This window comes from Macaca mulatta, chromosome 8 (assembly GCF_049350105.2).
Source record: "Macaca mulatta isolate MMU2019108-1 chromosome 8, T2T-MMU8v2.0, whole genome shotgun sequence".
Classification (NCBI taxonomy): domain Eukaryota; kingdom Metazoa; phylum Chordata; class Mammalia; order Primates; family Cercopithecidae; genus Macaca; species Macaca mulatta.
This window is the reverse complement of record NC_133413.1, coordinates 100,419,952-100,441,729: the sequence shown is the minus strand read 5'-3', so window position 1 is coordinate 100,441,729 and position 21,778 is coordinate 100,419,952. Positions and strand designations below refer to the sequence as shown.

Below are 21,778 nucleotides of genomic sequence, written 5' to 3'. Positions count from 1 at the left end.
ATTTAAGAAATTGCAAACGCACGAAACTACATAACTGGTATTTTAATGCATTTAATTAAAAACGTTCCTTATGTTGCTTTGGAGTTAGTTTTTTAAATTCTTTTCGTTCATAATCAGGAAAGGTAGTAACCTTATATTCGGCGACACCTTAGAAACGTGCCCTTTTAACGCAGCACATTTTAATACCGATTGTGCTGTTCCTTTTCCAACCACCAGGTGGCGGCCAAGCGCCCAAGTCGCACTCCCGCCTCATCCAAGGCAGCCTGCGTGGCTCCCGGGAGCGCGCACGTCCCGGAGCCCGTGCCGACCGCAGGCGCCGTATCCGCGCTCGTCTACCACCCCGGTTACGCGGTTGCACGCCGGCCTCAGCCCTGAGGAGCCGGACCCATGTGGAAACTGCTGCCCGTCGCGGGTCCGGCAGGAGGTAAGGGCGGAAGGGAAGCCTCGGGGTCCATTTTCCCGGTAGCGACTGCCTCGGGGGAGGGCCTGCGGGTGATGATTCCTGCGTCGCGTCCGTTCCCGCTCGGGGAGGCTGCGGAAGCGGTCGCAGAAGCGGCGAGTTCACTGTATGGCAAGCGCGTTTTCCCGGTGGCGCGGCGGCTGTGAGCCGGAATGCAGCGCGGGCGGTGGGGTGATTGCTGCGCCCCCTGGTGGCCGTCCCCCGCGCCTCTCCCCCGACTCCCCCTTCCTCCCAGCCTCACCGCGGCAAGGTTGCAGCGCCCGGGCTGGATGGCCTGCGGGTGAGCGGCAGCCGGCGCCTAGTGGGAACCCCCGGCAGGAAGTTAGCGTGGGCGGACCACACGGGGGCCACACATGACTTTTGTGAAGAACTACCGGACAGTTTGGGGAAATGACTACCACGAGAAGGCTTACTTTCAGTTTTGTTTCAGACTCCTTTTCCACAATGTCATCAGAACAACGGGAAAAGTCGATTTTTTCCCCTTCATTTCCAGCTGTGTGAAATGTGATCACATGTTAATTGGTTGCCTGTGGTGGGTGTGAAGGGTCTTGTCCACGGGAAGTTTACATGATGATTAGCAAAGATCTATGTAGAGACTAAATGGACTGGCAGGGTAAGAGAGTGTGGAGACGGCCAAACTAAATAAATATACTGTGAAGACTCACAGGTCAAGGCGTCCCTGGAGACCTGGCTCTCCTGGACTCCTTACTCTTTATCTGCCCTAATCTCTCTGCCACTTGGGTAACGAAATCACGCTCCCAGACGGAACTCCGCATGTCTCCAGTATATATACTGTTATTCCAACAACTTATGATTTACAGCAATTTTAAAAGAAACTGATAACCGTTTCCCACTGATTGGAGATGCTCTCCTTAAGATAAAAACAAAATTGCAAAAAATGTACACGTGCATCTTAGTCTGGACTTTGTTGCGTTGGTCTGTGGTGTTCACTCCTGGTCCAATACCATACTTTTAGTTTTATGACATGTTTTGCCATCTGGTAGGGCAAGCTCCTATAATATTATTCACATTTTTCTTGACTATCTTTGTTTTGTTTTGTTTTTTTGAGACGGAGTCTCACTCTGGCACCGAGGCTGGAGTGCAGTGGCACCTCCATCTCCTGGGTTCAAGCAATTGTCCTGCTTCAGCCTCCCAAGTAGCTGGGATTACAGGCTTGAGTATCTTTTTTATAGTTTCCAGATATTTTTGTTTATCAAGTTCCAAACATAATATTGTGATTGTTGCTAGGTAATACATTAAGTTTTTAAGTTAATTTGAGGGAACATTGACTTCTTTCAGCATTGCTTTCCCTTTAGAAAAATGATGTAGCCTTCTATCTAGATAACCTTTTCTTCTCTCTTTTTTATTGTGTTTTAAATGTTGTTGTTGTTACTTCTGAAACACCATAGTTAGATAACCTTTGGTATCCTTCAGTGAGGCTTTACTGAAAACACAAGTTTGACATATATAAAGTTGAGTAACATTTGAATAACAAAATAAAGATGTTTTATTTAATATTTGTCATACCTATATCATATATACTTACATGTATGTGTGTGTTCGTGTACATGTGTATGTGTCTATCAACTTATCTTTTTCTAAAAAAAATTTGTCTCAGGAGAGCCATACAGACTTTTGACTGGCGTTGAGTACGTTGTTGGAAGGAAAAACTGTGCCATTCTAATTGAAAATGATCAGTCAATCAGCCGAAATCATGCTGTGTTAACTGCTAACTTTTCGGTAACCAACCTGGTATGTTACTAATTTTGTTTCACTAGTTTCCAGTAAGGGGGTTGCACAAAATATTCTCTTGGTGTGTATGTGAGAGAGAGATCACAGGACTTGTCATTTTATAGAGCTGTGTAGACTTTTTTAATGTTAACAAAATTAAATACTTATATTTTGGCAGTGGTACCAGTGATATTTGTTTATTTTGAGATTTGAAGTTTCTATTTCAGTAATTTACTCTTTGTTTTAGTTAGTTAGAATCTCAGAGGAAGTAGGATATATTTATTTTTATTTGCTTACTAAATATTGTTTACTATTAGTTTGGTGCAAAAGTAATTGCTGTTTTTGCCGTTAGCAGTAATGTGTTTTTATGTGTCAGTAACTATGCCAACCCTGAGAATAGAACAATGAACAGTTCTTCATGGCTCTGGCTCTTAAAGAGGTTATGTAGCTGTGTGGACACGGGCATTTCTCATATAACACAAGTTTTTGCAATGGGAATTCATTTGTTTTATTAGGGAAATGCTTACTTAGGCCCACAGCTCGTTTAAATGGCTTTGAGTTTGTTTTGATCACAAGCGTGGGTGATAAAAGGGCTAAAAAAGTACATAAATATCTGTACTCATGATAACGCTGGTGGAATAAGAAAGATAAGCCATTATTTTAATCAAAGATTGCATATATGCGATCTGAATTTGTTAGTTTTATTTAGGTTTTGTTTCTATTCTTTTAGGTATAGAAAAACATTGAAATTTCTGCAGAAAAAGTAAAATTGTTACTGTAAGTCAGAAACACTAGCCTATAACCTCATATTCTCATGGGACTAATTTTTGCAATGTGGTTTTGATACTGTAAAACAAACAAAAAAAGATCTAAGAATGAAATTGTCATGTTTTTAATGAAACAGACTGCACCAAAGCAAAAAATTCTCGAATGTGTGTGAGGGGTCAGGAAAATCCCCACTGATGTACACAAGTAAAAAAATGTGTGTTCTGGGAGGGGTAATCCTGGGTTAAGAAACTTCCCTAAGGGGAAATATGAATTGTTAGTTGAGGGATCTTCCTCTCAAGGCAACGAAAGCAGTAATTTTCTGCTGTGTTGGGAGGTTTGCCACCTGCCTATTGTTTTTTCTTTTAAAACCTTTTTCTCTCAGAAGTGAATGTACTGAGTGGTAAAAGACTTTAAATTATTTTCTAACTTTTCAGAGTCAAACAGATGAAATCCCTGTATTGACATTAAAAGATAATTCTAAGTATGGTACCTCTGTTAATGAGGAAAAAATGCAGAATGGCTTTTCCCGAACTTTGAAGTCGGGGGATAGTATTACTTTTGGAGTGTTTGAAAGTAAATTCAGGTAAGAAATGTTTAAATTGATATTAAAATGGACAGCTTTATTTCAGCCAAATCCTAAAGGAAAATGATATTTCTGATTAATGAATTTAAAACAGTGTAATTTAGTTCCTACTTAGCACAGTATTGGACTCTGTGCCGGGGGTGGTTAGTGCGTTTTGTACGTCATGGTGATGGGAGTTTGAGTGGGCCCTGAGGGACTTCATGGGAAATTATATTTCTTCGATTCCTCATTGGTGAAAGTATAATGTTAACTTTTGGTCATTGTTTTTTCTTCATTTGGACTCAGGACTTAGGAATTGATAATTTTCTAGGTTACAAAGCTTAATAATGATGAGGAATTGATAATTTCATAGGTTACAAAGGGTAACAATAAATAAAAGTTACGATAACAGTATATGATGTGAGCTTAAAGTTTTAAAGTGCTAAAAGTTGCCATCTCTGCAACTATGATACTATAACTTTATTTAACTTATTCTCATTTACAGAGTAGAGTATGAGCCTTTGGTTGCATGCTCTTCTTGTTTAGATGTGTCTGGGAAAACTGCTTTAAATCAAGCTATATTGCAACTTGGAGGATTTACTGTAAACAATTGGACAGAAGAATGCACTCACCTTGTCATGGTATCAGTGAAAGTTACCATTAAAGTAGGTTGAATATCTTGTTCTTATGTTAAAATAAGTTCTTTGAATTTAAGCTTACCCACTATACACAGAATTTTTTTTTAAATTACTTTAAGACTATCAGAACTGTTAGTTGTAGATGTATATATACCCACTCCGTCCCTTTGTATACCGTTTAGGCTTGAGTGGCTTTTCAGATAACCTGTTTATTATCTGAGACAAGCCAAAGCAACTAAAATTATATTTCACATTTTGTTTAGCATTTTAAAAAGTGATTCTGGTGTCCTTCCACCAAGAAGGTTATGACAGTGCCTAGTTTGTGTTTTCAGTCTTAAAGCAACGCAACTAGAGATTAACTGCCAGTCTTCAAAGTTAGCATCTCATGTCTCTTCCATCAAGTTGTCTTCCTCCAGTCTCCAGGTGATTCATCTCCTTTTTAACAGGTTGACTATAGGTTTGTGGGATTCTTTTAGATTAATATCTATAGTAAAAAACCACAAATACTTAGATTCCTTTATTAAAAATCCTTTAGTATTTAATATAATTAAACTAGAATTATATTTTATAGCTAAAGAGTTATCATGGAGAAAGGCTTGCTGCTCAGCTGGAACTCAACTTGTGCTTTGGTGGGGTTGTCTGTAATCAAGGGTTTTTTTATTTTTGCAAGTTTATGAAGTTGATTTTATAAATTCAGCAGTGTGATTAGCCTCCAGAGTACTAGTATATGCATATAAACTCACAAATAGTAGATTTACAAATCAAAGTGTCCATTTATGGTTTTCAGAAGGGTTGCACCTTTACCAAAATATTTAAGTGTGGGCCCTAGCACAGTCCTCTTTAAGATATTACTTAAGAAATAGAGTAGGTAATCATACACTTGCTTGGTTGGTGTGAAATAAGATCAAAGGTAGTTAGATTGTCTTGAGAGATATTTTACTACGTCTGTGACAGACCTGGCACTTCCAGTGGGTGGGATGCTGATGACCACCTTGTGAATTGCTTTATTACACACACCAACATGGTTTACAGATTAATTTGTTAAAAAAAAATTCCTGATCATTCATATGCCAAAATAGAAAACCTTGTTGTTATATTATTTTTTTGGTAAGTTTTCTGAAAGTACAATTAGCTTATATTTTTCAAGTCATTGAATGTTAGAGCCAAAAAGGAAGTCAAAGACCATTTTTTTCTTGCTATTAGCTACTTAAAAAAAAACAACAAGAACAACAACAAGAACAAAAAAACCTTTCAGTTCAACTTTTGTTTTCTGAGGCATGGACTAATTAATTTCCCAAGTCACGTGTATTAGAGATTACTCAGTACAGTGTTGATTTGCACATTACTGGTTCATGCTAGTTTCTTTCTTTCACTTTGGAAGGTGATGTCTTTCAGGTTCCATACTTGAGAGACACTCTAAATCTGCTTGCCCCTATTTAGACAATGAAGTACCCTGTGTTATTAAAAGCATATTCATGGCTGGGTGTTGTGGCTTGCATCTGTAATCCCAGCACTTTGGGAGGCCGAGGTGGGAGGACTGCTTGAGCCCAGGAATTTGAGACCAGCCTGGGCAACATAGTGAGACTCCCTCTCTACAAAAAATTTTTAAAATTAGCTAGGTATGGTGGCATGTGCCTATAGTCCCAGCTGCTCAGAAGGCTGAGGCAGGAGGATTGCTTGAGCCCAGGAGGTTGAGGCTGCAGTGAACCAGGATCGCGCCACGGCACTCTAGCCTGGACAACAGAGCGAGACCCTGTCTCAAAAATAAAAAAGCATATTTATATTATTCTGAATTTTATTTTCATTACCCACTGTAGTATTTTCTAATGTTTGTCATGTTTTTTGGATGTATCATATTTGAGACTTACAGCTTAATTCACATGTGAGTTTAAATTTCTTTTTTTCCACTTTATATATACTTATTTTGTGCTTTTACCAAAAGTGATTTCTTTATTTACTTTCTCAGAAAGGCTTTACTGCATAGTACAATTTTTCTGAAAGACAGTTAGTCTAAAAATATCTCATGTTCATCTCCTAATACTGTCTTCCCTGCAGCAGATGTTACATTTTCTCAATTCTTAAATAATTTTTAACACTTTAATGTCTTTGAAAGTGGAATGCATTTTAAAATTGACTTTTATTTTATATTGTTGCACCCCTTCCAAAAAAGCAGTTTTAAAAATTAGTATTATAATTGGTGACTTCTTATAATTGAGTGATTATATTGTGATTTATGTTCTAAAATGATGCAGTGACCAAAGACTGACTTCTGTTTTATAGATTGTGGCTTCTTTATAAATTTAGAGAGATGAAAGGGAAAACATTATTTTTTATGAATGTAAACAGCCTCTTTGTAGTTTATAATTTAAAACTTTTCCTTAAAAAAATGGTAGCATATGAATATATATATATTCACATGTTTTCTTCATTTTAGACTATATGTGCACTTATTTGTGGACGTCCAATTGTAAAGCCAGAATATTTTACTGAATTCCTGAAAGCAGTTCAGTCCAAGAAGCAGCCTCCACAAATTGAAAGGTATATTATGTATTTTAAATATAACAAGATATCACTTATAATATATGATAGCATTGATTTTTATTTAGGTTGAGTCCCTCTTTAATGCTTGTTTCAGAATGTAATAGTTGCTGTTATAGTTAAGTATTATTAATGGAAGATTTTTTGTTAGTATGTAAAGAAAGAGTTTCCCAAATTTATTTGTTGGTTATTCTGTATCTCTGAAACAAATGTTAAATATATGCTAATATTTAAAGAAAAAAATGGACAGACAGTAAATGGCACTGAGGTATGATCAGAAGAGCACATCTGTCAGGTCCGGGCATCACACCACAGTTAGCTCTGGAATTGTGTGGTGCAGCAACCCTCTTTGGGAGCCACATAGTCCAGAATATTAACAGCACCATAGCTTTGGGAATGTAGCTCAGTTTTTCTGAGCTCCATTTTACTCATTTCAAAATTGAGACTAATACCTACCTAGCCGAGTTAAAAAGTCAGGAAACAACAGATGCTGGTGAGGCTGTGGAGAAAGAAGAACGCTTTTACACTGTTGGTGGGAGTGTAAGTTAGTTCAACCATTGTGGAAGACAGTGTGGTGATTCCTTAAGGATCTAGAACCAGAAATACCAATTGACCCAGCAATCCCATTACTGGGTATGTACCCAAAGTATTAAAAATCATTCTGCTATAAAGACAAATGCACACATATGTTTATTGCAGCACTATTTACGATAGCAAAGACTTGGAACCAACCCAAATACCCATCAGTGATAGACTGGGTATATGTCCATACCCATGCACATAAACACCATGGAATACTATGCAGCCATAAAAAAGAATGAATTCATGTCACTTGCAGGGACATGGATGAAGCTGGAAACCATCATTCTCAGCAAACTAACACAGGAACAGAAAACCAAACACCATATGTTCTCACTCATAATTGGGAGTTGAACAGTGAGAACACATGGCCACAGGGAGGGAAACATCACACACCGGGGCCTGTCGGGGGGTGGGGGACAAGGGGAGGGAGAGCATTAGGATAAATACCTAATGCATGCGGGACTTAAAACCTAGATGACAGGTTGATAGGTGCAGCAAACCACCATGGCATATGTATACCTATGTAACAAATCTACACGTTCTGCACATGTATCCCAGAACTTAAAATTGAAAAAAAAAAAAATTAAAATGTTATGCCAGTTAGAAATTTTACTACTAATTTTAATCTGTTTTGAGCTGTTATAAGCTATTTTGCTTAATGTTCGTTTTTTAGGGACCGTTTATACCTGATAATAGCTGTTAAAAATAACCAAAAATCAGGTTTTTCTCTTTGTTTATAATTTTTATCTGGGAAGTTTTTTTGTATTTTATACTCCAGTTGGCAGATAATGCGATATATTTGGACTCTGGAAAAAGATGCTCAGATTTTAAAATAGAGGATTCTTAATGTTTTTTGAGTCCAAGACCCCTGAATATGTGCCAGGTCTGACCCACAGACCCTGACCCAGCGACAGATGAACAAATGCACTCAAACACAGGTATCCAGTGAAAGAGCGAGCTACGGGGCTGAGCCACCCACAGACACTGAGGAGGGTGCTGTAGAGTTAGCAGCCACAGCCCAACTAGCTGGTGCTGTGGTCATTTATTCAGTATAGATTTAATGACAAAGGCTTTGAGTCTATGCAGTTGTGGATAATTAACATGGTTCCCATCCGGAGAGAGCAGTCCTACGAATGATAAAAGGCCAGGTTCCGAGCTAAGTAACTTACCTAGATCAGTTTCTTGACATCCCTTGTTATCTAATCTAAGCTTTCAGGCATTGTGTAAGAGAATTTGGCTGCTTTCAAATGTAAAACCTTCTGGCCTTCCAAGGTTTTCATCCCTCTACATTTTTTCCCACCACCCTGACTGAACTCCTGCAAATATGAAAGCAGGCCAGGCCTGGTGGCTCACACCTGTAATCCTAGCACTTTGAGAGGCCAAGATAGGCGGATCACTTGGGGTCAGGAGTTCGAGACCAGCATGACCAACATGGAGATACCCTGTCTCTACTAAAAATACAAAATTAGCCTGGTGTGGTGGCAGGTGCCTATAATCCCAGCTACTTGGAAGACTGAGGCATAGGAATCTCTTGACACCAGGAAGTGGAGGTTGCAGCAAGCCAAGACCCCACCACTGCACTCCACCCTGGGCGACAGAGTGAAACTGTGTCTCAAAAAAAAAAAAAAGAAGAAGAAGATGAAAGCACTGGTCTCTCCTCAAGAAACTTCACCGACATAACTACAAAATTGCATAGTATTTTAACAGAATCACAATTTTCCCTGAAGCCTCTTGATAAGTCTCCCTGAGGAAGTACATAAAATCTTGTAAATAATGACTCTGGCTACAGATAATGAACTATTCTTAATTCTAGATTGTACTTGAGGGTAGAGGAGTCTGATAAGTTTTCACTGCTAGTGATATCTTTTGTGGTCTTGGAGTTTTTAGAATTAGTTGTTGATTCCTCTTTTTGTTCAGATTGTCAGTTGTGTTTAACCTAGGGTTGTTTTTGATCAAGTTCAACATAATTTTTTTCTAGATTCAGTTTTTGATTGTATCAATGTACATGACGACTATGCAGCATCCCTACCATGAGATTGTTGAATAACTCCTAATTCGGTGTTAACTAGAACAGGTTATTTATTCTATTAGCCCATGTTTGATGATGGCAATTGATAATAAAATTTTTAAATGTATGTAGTTATTTGCCTTAATAGAGTCCTGTACCCATCTGGATCCATTTTGATGTGCTTGTTGAAAGCTCATTTGAGTACTCAGTTAACAGAAAAAAGATTCGATTTATAAACATTAACTAGTAGAAGGAATGGGTTATGAAAGGGATATGAAATAAATTGTGGTGACTCCATTGATTACGTAAGTACCTCTAATGTTCCAAAAAAGTATGACTGCTAGTCCTGGATTTAAATTAGGAGGCATACTATAATATTTTTTTCCAATAAAATGTACAGTCTTATTTAGTACAGCTATGTGTACATCTTTGCACTGTTATCAAGAAACAGGATATGACAGTTATAACTTCATGTACACAAAATGATTTGCAATATCTCATTTTCCTTGACTGTCATCAAAGTAGCTGAAGTAGATGAAGTCATTTTTAGAAGAATACATTTAAAAGGAGTGTTCAATTTTGATAATCTGTGGTCTAATAGAGGAGATTTATATGTCTAAATGTAAGGAGATTATCCTCTAGAAAGGAGGGGGAGTTGGCTTTTATTTGAGTTTTTACAGAGTCATGTTGTAGGATGGTGTATTAATTATTTCAAACAAGTATTGTTTTAGGGAGATACTCTTGAGAGGTGGAGTCCTCCATGGGTCCCTTGCATTTGTAAACAATTTGCTGAATAGGCCAAGAATGCAAGGCCTTGACTCTCCTTTACGCAGACCATTTCTCGAGGGTATGTTTGCAGTGAGAAACCTCGAGGGATGAAGTAATGTTTCCTTCCTGTGACAAAATGTAGGCTTGCTTATGGCCTGTTGTAATACTGGTGGTTTCCCAAGTTCAGTGTTCCTCTCTCTGGTAACACACACCACTGTATGTACCCCCTACGTCTTACCTGTGGCACCTGGTCAGAGAGGAGACCTGCAGCAAGCATACTGGGGCTCATGCTGCTTGCTTTGCTGTGACTCAGGAGTGTTTGTCTTCTGCCAGCATCCTTGAAACAGGAACAGGTTGACTTATCAGCTGGTAGTCAAATCTCAGACCCAAAAGACACATTGGCCTGAAATAATCTCATTAAATGAAAGTTTGACAGTTTAGGAAGCTTATAGAGGCCACCTTACATAGTTAATTTAAATCGAAGGCAAGAAATTTAGCTAGTATTAGTAATTTTTTTCAGGAGATAGAACCTCACATTTGCAAATTGTGGATGTCACTGTAGTCTAGCCTTTTCCAGATCACCAAAAAAATAAATAAATAAAGCCATATAGTAAATGGTTCTAAAAATTATGAACATGTGCTTGCAGGACTAATGAAATAAGCAGCTGTCCAGATATTGGACAAATAAATATGTGTGGCTTGGGATACAGTTTCTAGAGCCAGAATTATACATGGATTCAGAAAAATTCTGTATTTGCAAAATCTTGGTACAGAAGTGAAGATGATATACTGTAGGTTATATGAAATTTATTGAAGATCATGTAACGAATTTAAGTAGAAAATGTAAATGGGAAAAAGCAAAATTTCTAGATTAAACATTTTATAGAATGTATGATTCGTAATATGTACTAGTTACTATGTAATAAAACATAATTATTTGTAGCTCTTGAAGTTTCTATATAAATGAACCCAAAACATTTTAATTTTTTAATGATAGAAATTGGAGATCACTTTTTATTTGTAGTGTCATTATATTCAGTCAATATGCCTCTAGCCTAGGTCTCTGACAGGTTACTTTCCTATTTTCCAGTTTTTGTACTAGTTTATTAAATTACTAGAGTGTCAGAAATGCTTTAAAACTTCTAGAATGTAATGCTTCAGAAATACTGATTTTTTAATGATCTCTTCACATTCATCACTAATCTCTTCTTTCTCATTCTCATCATTACACTGGTAAAAAGAAAAAGGCTTATGTAGGTATTTGAAGTTCTAGAACACAGTGTTTTTTAATCACTGTATTAATTATCTATGTATGAATGTATCTATCATATATCAGATATATGTATTACTAAGAATAATCCGTGTTGGTGTCATAGCCAGCATTTGGTTAGCTTCTAGATAATACAGTTTTGTATTTTTTTGTTCAAGATTGATCTTACCAAGTATTGGGGCTCAAATTTATCAGTGTTCTCAAACAAAACCAAAATACATTGTACAAGTTCTGGAATTTTAATACTCAAATTTATACTTGAGGGAATTGAAAGATGTTTATACTTTTTATTCACTTTTCAATTATTAGGTTGAATTTTTATTTATATTTTGTAAAGTCAGGCAAGATAGACTTGAGGATATAATGATGAGCCAAAAAAAGTTACAGTTTCTGCCCTCATGGCACTTAGTGGAGGAGTCAGCTGTTAAAAGAATCACACTAATGAAGTTAGAACTCTGGTGGAGCTGTTAGAGAGGCCTAACAGGCTACCGTACACGTATGTTTAGGAACCTGGCTCAGACTTCATTGAACTAAGCTACAGTTAGCTGCTCCCTGGCTACTGTAAACTATTATCTATGGCATAATTAAGAATGACAGTGTGAATAATATAAAGCGGTAGATAATTTAAAAATCATTCAACTGTAGTGTTTTGGGAAAGCAGGAAGAATGTCACATCTACTCAGTCATAGTGTTGTAGTCGTATATGACTGTAACACATAGTCATATGTGTTAAACATTTACTTACTGTTTTTGTCTGTAACTGGCTCTGTAATCTGTCCTAGTGTTGTTACATTATTGTGTGGACTAACTGGTAAACTAGTTATTTGTATGTAAGTAAAGTGTTAGTTAGGTTTTACACTAAAAAAGAAGTATAAATTATGGGGGAATATTTATTACGAGATAAGGGATAAAAAAGATTCAAAGAGATACTAAAATTGATCCTTTTTATGTGTCCGAATGTCTATTAACTTTCCAGTGCTCTTATTGTAGATTTAGTTTTTGTTAACAGTTAAAATAGTTTCCACTGTTCTCTGTATATTTTAAAAGTAAAATAAATAGAATTTTTAAGTTAGTTATTTAGAAAAACCAGAACTAACACAGTGGCCTGCATTCTGTCCTGCCAAGTGAGTCTGCTCTTGCCTGCAGATAACTCATTTGAGATTGCAGCTTCCGGAAATCATTACTTCAAAATAGACTTACAGCATCCATTGTAGTGAAATTAAAATACATGCATCAGTTATGAAAAAAATTTTAAAGTAATGTAACTGTTCAATCATAACTCAGCTTTCCTTTGTGAAACATGTATGTTTCCAAGGAGAAGTCCAGGGGAAAGATGTAAGGTAATTAGTTCTAAAATGCTGGATAGTGACTCTTAATGACTACGGTGTTTTTACCACGCTGGATGTTGATCTCTGCAGATAGTTAACTCTTGATTTGTGACTGATTGTCAAGGTTGTGAATTTCTCCCTCCCTACATTGTCCCCTTATCATCATCATCATGGGTTAGTAATTTTTACTGAAAGGAAGAGAGAGAAGTTGAAATGCTGGTCAATTATGAACAGCTGTAGCAAAAGATCTGATTATACAGGAAGTTGAAACTCTAGACTGATGAGAGGCTGTTGATATTTCTCCATTTTCTTATTTTCCTTTATTTTCATGGATGATTAAGATGTTCTTATAGCATTAAATTAAAGAGCTAAAATGTTATATTCTTTAGTCTTGTTTTGTAAATTTTATTTAAACTGAGTAAATAATGTAAGTTTAAAAATTTCCTGAACTTCTCCAAAGAGAACTCTAACAAAACACTCATAATAGATTGTGTTAATAGAATTGAAACATGAGCGTTTTAATAGATATTGGCTCCTAAGCAAACACAAGATGCTAATAGAGTTTGATCTTTATGGATGATGTTTCTCTCAACCTTTTGTAATTCAGTACCTTGTTTGAGTCATGTGTGTTTAATGTTCATATTGTTATGATTGTCTACCTTGGATTATTTATTTTGAGGTATTAATGATCAATTCTAGCTCTTTGTGTCACCTGCCACTGTATTTCTAGAAAAGGCAATTAGATGCTTTTTGTCATTTTGTCCCAGATAAAATTCTTACTTAGAAAAAAAAATACTATAATGGTATTATGGAAATTATGCCTTTTGAGTGTCAGATAGTCACTCCATTTACAAATTTAATAGCAAACATAGTAGTATGTAATTAGAATATACTTTAATTATTTTTACAGTTTTTACCCACCTCTTGATGAACCGTCTATTGGAAGTAAAAATGTTGATCTGTCAGGACGACAGGAAAGAAAACAAATCTTCAAAGGGAAAACATTTATATTTTTGAGTGCCAAACAGGTAATTATGTTATAAGCTAAATTTTCCTAAAGAATACATTACAAACTAGAATACATTATTAACTCTTATCAATAGTTGTTAATGTATTTCATTTTGGGATTTTGTGTAAAAGTGTGAAGTAGAATAAAAAACTGCCTAGGCACCAGACTTGCCCAGTCAGTGATCATGGCTGTGATTACAGGGTTTCTTAAAATCTGTGATAACTGGCCTATTCATAACTACACAAGTGAGGAGGACAGGAAACTTAGTTTTAACTTCTTTAGTTAGTAAGCTAAACCTCTTTAGGTAGTAAGCTAACTAAAGAAGTTCAATCTGTTGAATATGTTCTGTGTGCCAAAATGGGGTTTCTGAGAGTTTATGTTGTAGTGGAGAAATGCAGGTAAGCCCACAGTTACAGTGCTGTTAGGAAGTGTGATGAGGAACCACAGAGAGTGTAACAGTTCAGGGCTGCAGAGACCTGTTGAACTAGGGACTTTCTCAGAGTGGGAGCTGAAATTACCTACTCAAGAAGTAGCACCAAGTCTTCTTGAATTGTACTTCTATGTTTCCCAAATCAAATTCTTATAAGAATGTGTTCAAGACATTATTACATTTTACTTTTTAAAATGTTTCCTTCCATTTTTAGCATAAGAAATTGAGTTCTGCAGTTGTCTTTGGAGGTGGGGAAGCTAGGTTGATAACAGAAGAAAATGAAGAAGAACATAATTTCTTTTTGGCTCCGGAAACGTGTGTTGTTGATATAGGAATAACAAACTCACAGACCTTAATTCCTGACTCTCAGAAGAAATGGATTCAGTCAATAATGGATATGCTCCAAAGGTATAGAATTATTCTTTATTAGTAGAAAACTGCAAGTAGGAGATTTTATGTTTAACCTTTTTGGTTGCTTTTCACCTAACAACGTAAAAGTAGATACAATAATTTTTTTTTTAATTGTTTATTTATTTTGAGACGGAGTCTTGCTCTTCTCACCCAGGCTGGAGTACAGCAGCGCGATCTTGTCTCACTGCAACTTCCGCCTCCTGGGTTCAAGTGATTCTCCTACCTCAGTCTCCTGAGTAGCTGGGATTACAGGTGCCCGCCACCATGCACAGCTAATTTTTGTACTTTTGGTAAAGACAGGGTTTCGCTATGTTGGCCAGGCTGGTCTTGATCTCCTGACCTCGGGTGATCCACCTGCCTCGGCCTCCCAAAGTGCTGAGATTAGTGGTATGAGCTACCACACCTGGCCTAGTTTTTATTTTTTTTGATACGGGGTCTTACTCTGTTGTCCAGGCTGGAGTGCAGTGGCACAATCTTGGCTCACTGCAACCTCCGCCTTCTGGGTTCAAACGATCCTCTGCCTCAGCCACCCTAGTAGCGGGACTACTACAAGTGTGCACCACCACACCCAGCTAAGTTTTGTATTTTTAGTAGAGACGGGGTTTCGACATGTTGGCCAGACTGGTCTCAAACTCCTGTCCTCAGATGATCCACCCACCTTGGCCTCCCAAAGTGCTAGGATTACAGGCGTGAGCTACTGCACCCGGCTGATACAAGAATTAATAAAAGGTTTTATAGTGTAGTATACTTGAAAATTAATTGTGACTTGGTATATTAGATATAGAGAATATCTTTATTCATGACAGTTTTACTCAAAAATATTTTATACTCTTTTGTTATTTTAATAGAATTTGTAGAGTTTACCTCTGTAAATTAACAAAGTAGTGTTAAGTTTTTTTACAGAATATGTTGCATTTGAGAAAGTTAAAACTCAAAGGTGAAAGGTTTTCTGCAGTTGCCTAGCGTTGAAATGTAGTTGCCCTTTGATGGTTATTACCCATTAGAAAGACATACAAACATTTTTCTCCTTATATAGGCTATAATGGGAAAGCAGAAAAAAAGGCAGATTGGTTGAAATGATGTTTGTAGTGTGGAGGGAGACTGTAAAAGAGCTAACTGAAGGATTTTCCTCAGACCTTAATTTGTATTAATAGTCTTAGCGTTGTTGAAGCCAGTATGTATTATAGAAATACCAGGCTTGGCAGTCTTCTGACTAAATTGCTCTTCATGTAGCAAAAAGAAGGTGAGTCCTAAAGTGTTTATATGCCTGAAAAGTCCACAGCCAGCTTCTTACAAAAGATTCATTTTTCCTGTCCCGGGAATCCTTCTGACCATGGGGATTTTCTTTTTTTCTCTTACAGGCTTGCTGAAATAAAAAGTAAAATTTTAGTCATCTATCCTATAAATATTTTACTTAATTGAGATGTATTAACTACTGTAAAAAAGAAGATGTACTGTATAACAAAAATACTATCTTACTACTACAACACAAATTTACTGTAGTTCCATTGTGTTTTAGGCACTGGAAATATAATGAAAAACAAGATAGTCATGGTCCCTGCCATCACTGGAGCTTACTGTCTAGAGGGAGAGACACAGAAAGACAAGTAAACAAATCATTACACATGTATATAAAGGAAGCAGTAACCTGGCAGTGGGGAAGAAGCTTACTCTAAACAGAGAAGGCCTCTTTTAGACAATGTCTTACCTATGACCACTTTTTCAAAGAGCCAGACAAAGAATGTGCCAGGCAGAGCAACAGCAGTAATATATAATAATAATGAAAAAATTATCCTGCATAGCAGGTCTTGGCCTAAGAATTTATGTATGTATAAACATTTAATCCTCAACCTATATATTATTTACTGTTGTGGTCCTCACTGTGCAGATGAGGGAACTGAGGCAGAAGGGGGTTTGCATATAGCAGAGACAGTGAGCATGGTCGCCAGGATGTGAGCCCAGGCAGTTGGATTCTGGAGTCCAGGCTCTTGACTTTCAGCATATATTGACCCTAAGGTTAAAAAAAAGTAACTGGAGTACCAGGTAGCTCAGACGCTGGTACCTTGATCATGAGGTGACACTTGGCTCCTGTTACGATATGGTTTTTTGGGTTTTTGGTGGGGGTGGGGGTCGAGACAGGGTTTCACTCCCTTGCCCCAGGATGGAGTGCAATGGTGTGATCTTGACTCACTGCAGCCTCCGCCTCCCAGGCTCAAGCAATTCTCCTTCCTCAGCCTTCCAAGTAGCTGGGTCTACAGGTGGACGCCACCATGCTGCTGCTAATTTCTTTATTATGAGAGTGCGTTTTGCCATGTTGCCCAGGCTGGTCTCGAACTCCTGAGCTCAAGTGATCTGCCTGCCTCAGTCTCCCAAAGTGCTGGGATTATAGGTGTGAACCACCGCACCTGGCCACAATACATTTTTTGGAGGGAGTGCAGTATTATATTTTGAGAAAGACTGTCACTTAAAATAATACCTGTTAACTTAGTTCAAGCCAATGAAGGAGCAATTATATGAAGCAGAATGTCCAGTAAAGCCAGCTATTGACCGAACTTCAACAGGGCAACGTTGTGATCGGTGATTGCCATGGCTGTATTGATTAGATGTCAGAAGTGAGTATAGGAAATCTGTGGTAAAGATTAAGTGTCTTCTGGAGAAGATTAGAAGTCCAGGGGAACAATACAACCCTGATTTTTGTTCTTGCTGAGGCCTTTTTCTGGTATCTCAGCTCAAATTTTGGTAACTCTTCCTGTTATTAATTTAATTATTTTCTCTTTATTATCTCCTCTTGCTTTTCCTTCTTTTCTGACCTGTTCCCCAGCCTTGCACAGAATTGGATGAATCATAATCCTTGGTCTGTGACACATGCTCATTATTGATCTGTGCATAATACACATTTATTTTGTTCACCAATTATTTATTTAGTTATTTTTCAGACAGTAAGTGTCTGAAAAAAATCTATCATCTAAAATACCAGCCAGATCTTTGAAAATAACTTACATGGTTACCCCTAGCCCAGTTTTCTCCTGTGTGAAATGACTGTCATCCGGAATCCAGTTAACAGTTGTGGATGGCCAGAGCCTAGTCAGCAGCTCAGGGTGCATGGTGGGAACCAACCTTGGATAGGACACTATTCCATTGCAGAGCACACTGACACACCCACCCACAGTCACTCAGACTGGGACAATTTGGATACACCAGTTCACCTAATGTGCACATCTTTGGAATGTGGTAGTAAGGCAGAGTACACACAGAAAACCCACACAGACACTGGGGGAGAGTGCAGACTCCACACAGACAGCGGCCCTGGTTCGGAATCAGTTTTTTTTCTTGGCCGATGTTATAATGAAATGACACTGAATGAAATGACGTTGTTCAAGGACCTGCTATATAGTAAAAATCTTTTCTGTGTTAGTCAGTGCTTTAAAGATACCTATGTTTTTTACTAGTATTTCGATACCATCTTTTGTTTTTGACATTTGTTTTTAACTTATCTGGAATTCTGTTTTATACAAAAGTTACGTACATGCACTTCTGTGTTTTTGACTTTATTCTTTTTCGTTCATCAGTCTGCCTTTCTTTGTACCGATACCTCATTGTCTTAATTAGTACAACTTCCATGAAGTCCTCCTAGCTGGTAGAACAAGTGTTTTTTTGTTCTCTTCGGAAGCATCCTGGCTATTCTTGGCCCTTTATTTTTTCGTTTACATTTAGAATCATCTTTTGCTACAGTTTGTTTGGATTTTGATTAGGAAGTGCACTGAATCTACAAGTAAACTTGAGAATGAACAATTTATGTAAATTTTAATTATTTTTATCCTTGAATGTGGTATCTCCATTTATTTAGGTTTTCTTGAAATCTCTTAATAGAATTTTATACTTTGTGTATAGAGATCTTGAATATCTTACTGTATTTATTCCTAGCTAGTACATATTCTCTGGTATTATTATAAGTGAATATTGTCAGTTTAATTACTTTTTCTAGTTCACTACTGCTGTAAAGAAATTCACCTGACATTCAGATATTCATCTTATATCCAGCCGTCTTGCCAGACTCCTCTTTTTTCCTAATAATTTATCTGTAGTCTTTTCTATAAATCATATCATCTATAAGGAATGTTTCCACCCTCCTTTCTAATCCTTATTTCTCTGATACCTCTTTTTTCTGTCTCTTTGTTTCATACCAACTGGGACCTCCAGAACAGTGTTGACTATAAGTGGTGATAATGTCCACATTTATCTCACTGTTGACTTTAAAATAAATGCTTCCAGTGTTTCTCCATTAAGGGTGATGTAATTTCTGTAGAGCATTATTAAATATGTATTAAAACGTTTCTATTTTATGTAACCATTCTTCATAACTAATTCACATAGTATAATTTATAGTTGCAAAAGTTAGTAGAGTAATAAAATACCAGTTTTGAATTACCTGAATTATAGGTAGGTATATGTGATCACTCGATTATAAAGCTTTTTAAAATTTTATTTTTTTAGTCTAGTACTTTAATTGCACATGTAACTGAATCCTATTTAAGTAAGCTCAATACACACAAAAAGACACATTAAGCATTTGAAAAAGACCTTGCAAACTAACCATTTAAAATATCTTGACCGAGCAAGGTGGCTCACGCCTGTAACCCCAGCACTTTGGGAGGCTGAGAAAGGCGGATCACTTGAGACCAGGAGTTCGAGACCAGCCTGGCCAACATAGTGAAACCCCATCTCTACTAAAAATACAAAAATTAGCTGGGTGTGGTGGTGTGTACCTGTGGTCCTAGCAACTTGGGAAACCAAGGGCACAAGAATTGCCTGAATCTGGGAGGCAGAGGTTGCAGTGAGCCATGATTGTGCCACTGCACTCCAGCTTGGGCAAAAGAGCGAGACTGTATCTCAAAACAACAACAACAACAACAACTTTACAATGAGTATTAAAAGACATGTCGTAGTTCTTTGTTAAAATTTGAGGTGTCATTTTTATATGATATTAAATGGTGTATTTTTGTTTATATAAAAATCAGTCATTGACCTTACAGAACAACAAAAAATAGGTTCACCATAAGATTCCTTTAATGTGAAGATACCTTAATACATGTAAATTTGGCAAAATGATTTGATTTACTATACTTAAAGTTGTAACACATGTATAGATATACGTTAGGTATAGTTCTATCTACTTCTCTCCATCCTTCCTCTCTCCCTTCTTTTTTTCTTCTCTTTGAAGTTTCATCTTAGGATCATAGTATCCATAGATTTGTTTGTAAAAGCCTGTTGTTATTTTTTTTTATTTTTTATTTTTTTTTGAGATGGAGTCTCATGCTGTCATCCAGACTGGAGTGCAGTGGCATGATCTCAGCTCACTGCAACCTCCACCTCACAAATTCAGGGGATTCTCTTGCCTCAGCCTTTCAGGTAGCTGGGATTACAAGTGTGCACCACTACACCTAGCTAATTTTTGTATTTTTAGTAGAGACGAGGTTTTACCGTGTTGGCCAGGCTGATCTCAAACTCCTGACCTCAGGTGATCCACCCGCCTCAACCTCCCAAAGTGCTGGGATTACAGGTGTGAGCCACCATGCCTGGCCATAAAAGCCTGTTCTATTGTTTAATGTGGGTAGTACTGTTTTCTTTTTATTCCAAAAATTGTAGAATTGTACAGCTGGGAAGATCTATATTCTTTAGCCCCTTCTTTTACAGGTAAAGTTAATGGAGTTACTGAAAGATGGTAGACTCGTCAACGTAACAGTGCCCCAGCGAGTAAGCTATTATAGTACTCTGCATTTGAAATTTTGTCTATACCATAAAATTATTTGGGAGGAAAAAAAAAGAGGTTGCTTTATCTTGACATTGTCTTAATAAAAGTTGCTAGTTTTAATATATTATCATACTTCAACTATTTTATTCTAATAGGCAAGGTCTTAGACCTATTCCTGAAGCAGAAATTGGATTGGCGGTGATTTTCATGACTACAAAGAATTACTGTGATCCTCGGGGCCATCCCAGTACAGGTAATTAAAGCATGATTTTATTGATTCGTTAACAACTTTATTACGTAAATTGATAAGCTAAATATACGTTGCTTATATACTTGCTAGGGGTGAGCATATTCACCATATTTTAAAATTCATCCATTTATACTTTCATTTATTCATTCTGTAAATATTTCTGGCTACCAGGTAGCAGACACTGTTATGAAGTGGTAAATAAAGTAAGATCCTTATTATTGTAAACTTTATGTTCTGAAGATCAGGATTTAGTAAACAAGCAAACAAACATACGTAATAAGTTCAGATCGAGCCAAATATAAAGACAGGTAAAACAAGGTGAGATCTGTAATAGTGATGGTAGTAGGCTGTTTTAGATAGGTATTCGAGGAAAGTCTCAAGTGGTGACAATTGAGCTGTGTGTCCTGAATGATGAGAAAAGGCAGCTTTGTGAGGATCTGGGTGGTGGATAATTCCAGATAGAAGGAACAGATCACTCTTAGGTTTGGGTGGAGAATTCTAAGGGTCAGCAATGTAAGAGGAGATATGAGTAGAATGCTGTTGTGGAAATCTAGATGTGAAAGAGCCTGGTGCCTTGGACCAGCATGATAGTAGTAGAGATGCAGAAAAATGAACAGGTTCAGGATATATTTTAGAACTAGACCTGGTGGGACTTTCCTGTGGAGGAGTTAGAAACGACTCCTAGTTTCCTGGCGTAAGTAACTGGGTGGATGGTGGTGCCATTTACTGAGATGAAGAACGTGCGTTATAATAATCTCAGTGTTAATCACGAAAGCCAATGTATTCAGAGACAGTCACTATTTCCCCTTTATTATTTAAAACACATTTCCATAGTTTAAAAAAAATTTTTAATAAGCTGTTGTAAAAATGGTTTCTTTATTTTCTTCTTGCTTTTTTACCTTGGAGATTTTTACATTTATTCTCTCTACTAACTTTTCTAATTTGCCTAACTCTCAGAGCATCCATTCTGTATTCCTATATATAATTATTTGCTTCCTGGATTTGTTCTGTAGTTATTTCATCAGCAGCTATTGAACTTGGGCAAAAAGAGACAAGTTAGAGAACGGCACCACCGCATTGCACACTCCGAGGAGCATCATTCACTGTAGTCCATTGAATGGCCACTATGGAGTCAGTCCGTGTATCTCCTCATGCTCTGCAACCTTGGTTTAAACAAGTAAGGAATGTGCTAAGCTAAATTTTGGAAGGAGTTAGCTGTTAGGCCTAATGACCAGGAAGCTATTAGATATGTCAATCATTAGTAACCATGAGT

At 37.2% G+C, this 21,778-nt stretch overlaps 1 protein-coding gene across 2 annotated transcripts in view; it reads left to right on the top strand.

Annotated features, from left to right (window-relative positions):
* The first annotated feature begins 273 nt into the window (after positions 1 to 273).
* NBN (nibrin) overlaps positions 274 to 21,778 on the top strand; it is a 49,521-nt gene continuing 28,016 nt past the window's right edge. The window contains exons 1-8 of one of the 2 annotated variants that reach the window (NM_001265739.1): positions 274 to 424; positions 2,079 to 2,212; positions 3,394 to 3,542; positions 4,027 to 4,186; positions 6,594 to 6,697; positions 13,564 to 13,681; positions 14,307 to 14,500; positions 20,411 to 20,508. In NM_001265739.1, coding sequence (NP_001252668.1) covers positions 388 to 424; positions 2,079 to 2,212; positions 3,394 to 3,542; positions 4,027 to 4,186; positions 6,594 to 6,697; positions 13,564 to 13,681; positions 14,307 to 14,500; positions 20,411 to 20,508 — 994 coding nt within the window. In that variant the 5' untranslated portion in view covers positions 274 to 387. Of the gene's footprint in view, positions 425 to 2,078; positions 2,213 to 2,925; positions 2,969 to 3,393; positions 3,543 to 4,026; positions 4,187 to 6,593; positions 6,698 to 13,563; positions 13,682 to 14,306; positions 14,501 to 20,410; positions 20,509 to 21,778 lie in introns of those variants that run through there. The other variant, XM_077942307.1, reaches the window with a different exon arrangement.